Consider the following 10,000-nt stretch of genomic DNA (forward strand, 5'->3'; position numbering starts at 1 on the left):
AACACCGTAATAATCATAATGTCAGCAATAATAATAACAGCATTGATATTATCAGAAAATTTTTTTTTTTGCAAAAACTCAAGAGCCATCTATATGTAAATGCATTTCACAAAACAGTACTACAGTGAACCTCACTTTCCAGTGGCATTGGATTGAGAACATATGCAGTGGTCTTTGAAGAATTTTTCATTGTGTTATATTAGCTGAATGATTGTTTATACTTCAATTTGGCCCTAGAGATTTGTCTTTACATCAAAGAAGGGAATGCAGCAAAGTGAACAGGGAATCCTCACAACCTTTTAGCCCTTTACCAGACTAGGGGTTATAGGCTTATTGATACTTTTGAAAGTTTTGCATGAAAAAAGTCGCATTTTGATTTTTAGAAATTGCTTTGCCAAAACTCTTCAAAGACAGAGACTTTTAGTTTTTTTAAGAATATACATAAGTTTATCTGCTTGACATGTAACATATTGCAGAAAGCACTTGGAATTTGGTGTAGTACTCCAGAAGTGGCTCTTATGGTAGGATCTGTGTCTTTAAATAAGATATTGTGTGTATGATAAGGTTAGTTCCTGGATTTCACATGTAATAACTCCAGGTCCTTTTACTTGGCTCTGTCTTGTCACACATACTTTCACAGTATCAAATAGTCCAAGACAAATTATTTCTAAGTATGTATTTATGATGTAAGGTGATTTAGGTAGTCTACAAGAGTTGACTTGAAAGGTATTTATTTTCTCTGATTATTTCATAAAAACAAGACCAACACAAGCATGAACAATAATACCTGGTAGTTCACAAGCATGATTTTTGCAGTCTTATGCTTTCGTTTTTAGTAACAGCTTAGTCAGCTTTTATTTTTTATTCTCAATACTTACTTGATTTCATCCGCTTGGGTTCTGAGCACCATCAAAGCTACTTTTTTTTTTGCTGATAATAAGCACTGAACAGTATAAATGGAAACTACATTTATGCTTATATAGATTTGTGGTAGCGAGAAAACAAACAGTACAGGAAAGTGGCTAAAGTCCATTCTATTTTTATGATGGTTTAATCTATTTTGGATAAAAAAAAAATTTAAATGATGAAACATATGACATAAACAAGGGACTTACTTTATAAGGAAGACATGTACTTCTTTATGGTGTTTCTTTGCTGATTCTTAAAAGATTTTTAGGCCATCTTTGCATTTGTAGCATAATCACCCTCCTCTTTTTCTTGCAAAGATACCACTTTGATCTTCTGTAACAGACAGACAGACATTCTTTTTAATTTTCTCGTGTTTGGAAAAAAATGTGTATATAACCAGACACAGCCTATCCCTTCCTAACCACAGTGGCACTGGCTGGACCTAACCTTATAAAAATCCTGTTCACTAAAGATCTACCTCTCCCAATCCTAAACCTTGATAAAAAAAAAGGAGAAACCTTCCAATGTTCAGATGTTTTTTCCTTGAAAGTAGGTTGCAGTGTGCTACAGAAGCATGTGTTGTCAAAGAAGGGAGGTATAGAGGGGGAGGAGAGGGGGCAGGAGAAGAAGGGCAAGCTGCTTTTCTTAATTTTCACAACTATTTGATCGAGAGAAAAGACCAGTTGGGAAACCGTGTCTCGCTCATCGTGCTGTGGGGTTAGAAGTCTCTTATGAATGAAGGTTTTCTATTGGTTTTGCAGTAAATTAGGTTGTTGTTTGTAGGGTATCTACTTTTCATTGTAACTGTGCACACATGAAGACTCAGAGTGATGAGTCTCTTGGTGTTAGATAGGCTATTCTGAAAGCTGAGATTTTATGTGCTTACTTTTTCCTGTTCATTTACTGATGTAATGAGATAAAATATTGAAAGATGTGTTAGGTGTTGGGTATTTTGTTAGGAAATGATTTGTTTAGTTGTTGTGGTATGTAGAGATATTTCTACATGAGATTTTGAGGAAAGCAGGCTGTTTTTCAGATAGTTTTCGTATGAGTTATGGAAGGTAGTTTTATTCTGGAGGAGTGCTAGGCTACTTTTCCACCGAAATGGAATTATAAATAAAGGCTAAAGGTGGTAATGCAAAAACTGGAGAATTTGGTTATCTTTAAGTATAGTTGTTAATGTGAGAACATCTTTGTATAAGTCTGTAGTACTTAGAGATTTAGCTTTCCAGACCCTAATTATTAGAATAGATAAATTGGTATAGGACATGTTTATCTATATATTTTCACACTGTTTTAGTTAGGTGTTTTATGAAAATGAGCAAGGCTTTCATTATTCATGTTTCATTTGATAGTGTGTAAGATTTGGTTAGCACAATAGTGAGTGTAGTTACAGTAGTAGGTGTGATGCCCCCCCCTCCCCTCCAGCAGATGAGGACTTTGGAGGAGATGTAGAAATACCAGAGGAGGTCCAGACAAAGCTTCTGGAGGACTACGAGCGGGAGTGTGAAGAAAATGGCATGAAAAGATTGAGTAAGACCGCATCGCACTTGGATACCGCGCACAAAATCGCTTCAGCAGATGAGAATGTGGATGTACCTAATTGTGATAGTGATTTATCTGTCAAAGCCACTGCATGTACAAAGTCAGTTACGGAAGAGCTAAAAGTGGATTTATCAAAAATGACAGAGGCCACCAGTAAACCTTCTCCGGCGTCGACAGGTAAACTTTTGCATCCCAGAGCTGTGTGAGAAATTGTGTGTGATGCATTTATTACTGTATTAGATTACTGCACCTTTGCTTACTTCATAGTTTATTTGTTTTTGACACATAGTTCTAAATGCCTTTTTTTTTAAAGGTATGATTCTGGTTGATGTTATTACAGTTCTATGATGGTTTAATTTATTTAGTGTAATTTTACACATCTTGGTAATATTTTAGTTGAAATTGAAAATAGCCAGTTTATGAGATTCTTTATTGTTGAAAGTGTATAACATGTTACCTTATTATAGAGTAGGTTTTATCACACACTTACCTTAATTGAATGTGGTACAGTTTTAGTACATCTTACAAAGGTATTCATTGCACAGTTGTTATCACATACGTGAAAGTAGTCACAGATACTAGTGTCATTTTCACTGGAATAAAATAAGAAAATATCTTAAGTATTTTAGCAAAGATTCAGTGGTTATGTGTTTTTTAGTGTTTAGTGTTTATCTAGTCCTAGACTAGATATACAAGTTTAGTATGGTCTGACTTTTACTAATTTTACAAAACAATTTTTTTTATATTTTATTAAGAAATGCCTAGCCATATTTTTAATTATATTTATATTTATATATAATGTACAAATATGTATTCAGGAGTTTGATACTCGTTCAGCAAGATAGGTTGATCATTCTTTCTTCACTAATGGACGTATGAAAGGGCTTACTAGGGAGAGGTAGCTGCTTAATAATTGCAGAGACTAAGGGGTCTTTCTGCACTAGTGAAGATAACATTAATAATTCTAGTAATAGGCTTTCCAGTCAGTGGCCTTCTTATTTGCACAGAATAAGGGTATGTTTGAGAAAAGCAGAATAAATTGTCAGGAATGCTGGTTGTGTGAGTATGTAGTTCAAAGAATGGCTGGGTGCGTAGGTCAGAAGAGGTGTTAGCAAAAAACAAATGCAGGTTACTTGCATCTAGTATTGTATTGTTGTTTCTTTGATTTTACAATTCTAGAAAAAAATAATGATAATTTGATGAGTGAATAGGAAATATTTTATGCAGAGGTTATTGTTAATGGCAGTTATGTGTAATTGCCATGTAGTTCAAATAAGTAAATTATGCTATTTTGTTTTTATCATAGGAAATAGCACAGATTATTTCTAATGTATTATGATAAGTACTTTTTCAAAACAAAATATTTGTTTCAAAGTAGGCATTAATATAACTTCACTTCTTAGTGACCTGGGAATTGCATTTTTTAGATAACTTATTATGTACTATTGTTAGAAAACATATATTTATATTTGCATTTATATACATTCACTTATTATAGTGCTCCTATTTTTTTTTCTTTTTTGATGTATTATATAATTGAAGTGTCTGGCAACCAGTAAAGCGGTAGTCCATGAGTATGTATTGTGAGTTTGCTTTCATTTAATTCTATGGTGAATTTTATGGTGACCTGCATGACTCCACGCTTTTCCTCACTACACTGCATGTGTTTTCTAGTGTTATTACTTTTTAATACTATGGTGTGTGTTTGTGTGTGTTTTTTTTTTTTTTTTTTTTTTTTTTTTTTTGCATTATTTTATATCTTTTTTGTAATATATATTGTTTTGTTAAGAGATGTTTGTAATAAAAATAATTGAATTTTCTATGATATGTAAATACATGTTACCTTTAACGTATATAAGTTTGCTGATAGCTTGTCAGTTATCATTTATTTTATTTTATTTTTTTATGGTTATTATTATTATTAACTAAAAATAGACTATACACAAAATTAATTTATTGAAGGGGAGATAACAGTTTTGAGATCCTCCTGCATTTCATCTTCAAGTCTGATGAGGCATAAAAGAAGGAGGAAGGACAGGTCAGGTTGAAGTATCAGGTCAATGAGTTGGGCGGTTCTTGGGAAGGGTAAATTGCTTGACTTATCAACCTGACTAGAGCTGCCTTTCCATTTAAAAGTCCTCACATGTCCTTGTTCTTTGTCGCATCTCCCCTCCTTCTTGTATATCTGCCTCTATATCTCTCAAAACTTTTGTCATCTTTCAGTAAGCCTGTTTTGTGTATAGTGGGTTTATCAGTCATTATTAATATCAGTAAGAAATAACTGGTAAATTAGAATGATTAAACCTTTTTAAGTTAAAATGATCTGTAAATTCTTTTCTGTTATATATTAATGTTGGGTAATTGTATTTGTAATAAGTGCCACTTAGAGTTGAACGGAGTAACCTAATAACTGCACAAATAGATGTACAGGCTTACCCTCCCAGGTGCATTTCAGCAATGCCAACAAAACTGAAGAGAAGAAAGAAAAATGTATAATCTTATCAAAGAGAAAGAGGGAATTGAAAAGTATACTAAAGACAAATGTAAAATTGTATGGTTGGTGAAAATTGCCGAGAATGAGATGCCAAATGTCTTTAGGACATGTGGGAGCACGTTTTATTAAAGAAAAAAAAACTTTGTCTAAGTCATTGCTGTATGATCTCCATCATATGACCTATATTGCAGTTAAAGGGTTAAACTGCACTTACAGCATATATGCTGACATTTCAGGTCACATTTTTTCTCTTTAATTCATCATATTCTGCATGTTAGGGATGATTGGTAACATTATCACTCACCATTGTCACCATCATAAGCACCAACTATCATTATCATTATCATCAACATCATTTATTGACTCCTTTATTATTATTATCAGACTATCATCATCATCATGGTTGTCAATAATCTCTATCATCACCCTCTTTATTACTTATTTTTTTCAGTTCTTGATATTGCTATCACTTCTTTATCATTGGTATTATTAGCAGAAATTAGGTACATAAGAACTTGCAGATATTTTGTTTATGTTAAATTTTTCTGTGTAAAGTTATTTAAAAAAAAGGAAATGCTGAACATTATCTTTTAACATAAAATAAAACTTGAAAAAAGGTGTTTTTAAAAGATATATGTAACTTCATTTGGCTTTCAAAACTTCAGTATGCTCAGAAATATTCATTTGTATTAAAATCCAGGTTATCAAACCATCTTCATATCAGTTAAGATTCCTACAGGGTAAGTGAGAAGAAACAAAATGTATTTTGTCATTAGTTACAATCACCATTACTAACTATGCTATGATAAATATTAACTATGATAACCTTTATTATATAAGATGAAAATTATAATATTTTTAACCCTCCTGCTAATTACATTAAATTGTTTATTGTCAAATAATAATGGAATGGATGTTAATTCTGCTTTCTCTTTCATCTCATGAAATGACAAACAATAATATCATTATTATCACCTTTTTCTGTCAAGGCGTGCACTTCCATCATTCATTAAAGGGAAATGCTGTGTCTAAACAAATATATCTTTTGAGCTATTGGTTACTCACTGGCAGTTTCTTGCTGCTAGCTTTTGCAGTTGCACAACTGACAATGCTTCTCACAAGGATACTCATGTGGATTTAAATATATATATATATATACGTCTTTTTTTTTTCTTTAGTATGATGAAGTATGAAAATATATGTAGAAAAGTTGATCTAAATTGTTGAACTTATCTGCTTTCACTGGAGAAATTGCATACCTTATCAGTAAAGTGCATCAAACTTAAGGAATATAATAGCAAAATGAGATTTTTGCTATAGCAGTACAATTTGATTGCTACAGTTTAGGTAGGTTTTATAAGCTTTATTTAGGCCAAGGAGCTTTATTATTCTTTAATCAGTCCTTTTTCTGATCTTATATGATAAGTGTATTCAATTTGCATATAAAATGAGTGAATGTTTGTTCATGTAGAGAGTGTGTGTGAATGTAAATCAAATGGTAATTATGTTACTTTTGTTTATAAACATCAGTTAAAAAAAAGCTGCTTGGAGCACAAGCATGTTCAAATGCAAATTGGCACTGATGCCTATTAATTTTGCTTGTCTGATTGTTACTTGGTAAGTAATCTCAGAATCCCTCATGGAGTCCACTTAGCATGATGTTGTCTTGGATAAGATATAAGCTTTAGTAGCCTTGGTTTGGCAGAAAGGTATTGTAAATATGGTAAAGAGTATTAGATTCTTTAATACTTCATTTAGAATTTATTTGTGCGGTTCAGTTAACTTAATGAAATTCATGATAGTAGCTAACATGAGAAGTTACATAATAAGCTTCATATTGGATATTTGACAAATATGCTATATTATATGAAGATTTTTTATTTCTTGAAAATAGCAGGAATTATGCTGATATTTAACCTAATAGACTACAGTATTAAATCTGTATATCTATGGTTAGTAGTGTGTAGGAAACATATTGAGTAGAAGGTAGTTTTCACTTATGTGGAATCTGTAGATATCTTGGTAGAAAGAACACCTCTTTGAATAGTGAAATTTGGTAAGTACTAGAGTTTTGCAAGTTTCACTCATGTTCTTCATTAAAATAAATAAATTATTTAAGACCATCTATGGAAAGTTTTGCAGGCAAGAGGCCTGACTGAAATACAGTAACATGGTATTGTGCAGAGCAAGAATGTACAGCTCAATTTATGTAATCTTTCTTTAAAAATACATTTTACATAACCTTTCTTAATCAATACATTTCATAATGTATAGCATTTACACATGCCATAGGCTATGTATATCACATGGAACTAATTTACAATTTTACTATGTGAGCAACCCAAGAACATTTAAAACTAGCAGCTAAGCTGAAACACTTTATTTTAACCCAAATCCGGTGGGCATGGCGTGTATGTACATGCCATTCCCAGTGTGAGTTTACTTTATTAGATATTTTTATACATAGATGGCTACACTTGTACTTAGTCACCAATGAGCCAATTACAAGTACTGCTTGTCTTGCCTGTTTACCATTTTCCTTGATTTTCAAAAATATTTTACGTTTTCTTATATTGCTGTTACTAATGCCTATAACATTATAGTAATTATAATGTCTATAATAAAAATAACAAAGTCAGTATTCATAGCATTTGTAAAAAATATGTTTTTCCTGCCAATTCAAGGAAAGGTGAAATCAGGTAAGGTTACAAGGGTTGCTAATTGACTCCTTTGTGGCTAAGCACTAGTGGGGCCATCTATATGCAGAAACATCCCCCCCCAAAAAAAATTATTGTTAGTGTAATTGTTAATGTTAATGTTAATGTTAATATTGATGATTATTATTAGTTTGATTATTTTTATTTATTTTTATTTTTATTGTTAGTTTTCTTATAATTTTTATTTTAATAATGATGATAGTAATATTATAATTATAATAAATATATAATTACGGCAATAATGGTAGATATAAATATAATTATTATAATGATAATAAATATAAATATAATAATAATAGTAATTATTATTATTATTATTATTGTTATTGTTGTTATTATTATTATTATTATTATCATTATTATTATTATTATTATTATTATTATTATTATTATTATTATTATTATTATTATTATTATTATTATTATTATTATTATTATTATTATTAATTATTATTATTAATTATTATTAATTATCATTAATTATTATTAATTATTAGGATTTTATTATGATTACTAATTCTTAATTATTAATTACTACTAGCTATAATGATGATTTTAATTTTTATTATTATTATTCTTGTTTTTAGTATTGTTTTTATTAATGTTATTATAATTGTTATTGTGGTTATCATTTTATTATAAAAGTTATTATTATTGTTATTATTATAATTATAATAATATATACATATACATAATATATATATTATATACATAATATATATAAATATGAATATATGAATTATATACATATGTATGTATATACGTATATATACAGGTATACATATATACATATAAATATATATAGTATATACATGAATATACATGTATAATTATATACATGTCTTCATGTGTATATATATGTATATACATATATATTATATACTATATATATTATACATAACTATATATGTATATATATATTATATACATATATACACATATCAATGCATTTAATATTTACATATATATGCATATATGTATGTATATATATGCATATATGTCATATATATCATATATATGCATATATATGTATATATATGTATATATATGTATATATATGTCTGCATATGTATAAATATGTTATATATAATATATATATGCATATATATACATATATATGTATATATATATGTATATATGCCTATGTATATGTATAAATATATGCTTATATATTCATGTAATATATACATTTATATATGCATATATATGTATACATATGTAAACATACATTATGTATATGCATATATATGTATACTTATGTATACATATATACAGTATAGGCATATATATACATAAGTATATTATACAATATGTATATGTATGTATATAATTTTCATAAGTGTATGTGTATGTATATTCATATATATACAATATTTATATATGTATATATATAATATTTTCATGTATATATATATATATATATATATATATATATATATATATATATATATGAATATATATATTTGTGTATGTGTGTGTGAATATATAACTGTATGTATACATGTGTATGTATATATTTGTATGTATATACTGTATATATTTGTATTTATACATGTATCTCTATGTATATACATTTTATATATGATATACATATATATATTATATTATATACATATATATCTGTATATATATTTACATATATATGTATATATATTTCTATGTATGTATATGTATATATGGATATATCTATATATTAATATATGTATATATATTCATATATATGCATATATATATGTATATATATGTATATATATGTGTATATATATTTATATATACATGTATATATATGTATATATATGTATGTATATATATGCCTATGTATATGTATATATGTATTATATGGTTATATATATGCCTATGTATATGTATATATATATTATATGGTTATATATATGCCTATGTATATGTATATATATTATATGGTTATATATATGCCTGTGTATATGTATATATATTATATGGTTATATATATGCCTGTGTATATGTATATATATATTATATGGTTATATATGTACATATATGTATACATATATACATATATACATATATACATATATACAGTATATACATATATATACATATAAATATATTATACATATATATATGTATGTATATATGTGTGTATAGATGGATGTATATGTGTATATATTTGTATGTATATATGTATATGTATATATATGTATAAATATGTATAAATATGTATGTATGTATATATAATGTGTATGTGTGTGTATATATATGTATGTGTAAATATGTGTATACATATGTATGTATAAATATGTGTATAAATATGTATGTATTTGTATATGAATACACTTGTGTATATGTAAGCATG

At 28.0% G+C, this 10,000-nt stretch overlaps 1 protein-coding gene across 4 annotated transcripts in view; it reads left to right on the forward strand.

Annotated features, from left to right (window-relative positions):
• LOC125031513 (BSD domain-containing protein 1-like) overlaps positions 1-10,000 on the forward strand; it is a 27,050-nt gene that overhangs the window by 12,149 nt on the left and 4,901 nt on the right. For 3 of the 4 annotated variants that reach the window (XM_047622380.1, XM_047622384.1, XM_047622381.1), the window contains exon 7: positions 2,338-2,631. In XM_047622380.1, coding sequence (XP_047478336.1) covers positions 2,338-2,631 — 294 coding nt within the window. The remainder of the gene's footprint in view (positions 1-2,337; positions 2,632-10,000) is intronic. The other variant, XM_047622383.1, reaches the window with a different exon arrangement.

This window comes from Penaeus chinensis, chromosome 13 (genome assembly GCF_019202785.1).
Source record: "Penaeus chinensis breed Huanghai No. 1 chromosome 13, ASM1920278v2, whole genome shotgun sequence".
Lineage (NCBI taxonomy): Eukaryota > Metazoa > Arthropoda > Malacostraca > Decapoda > Penaeidae > Penaeus > Penaeus chinensis.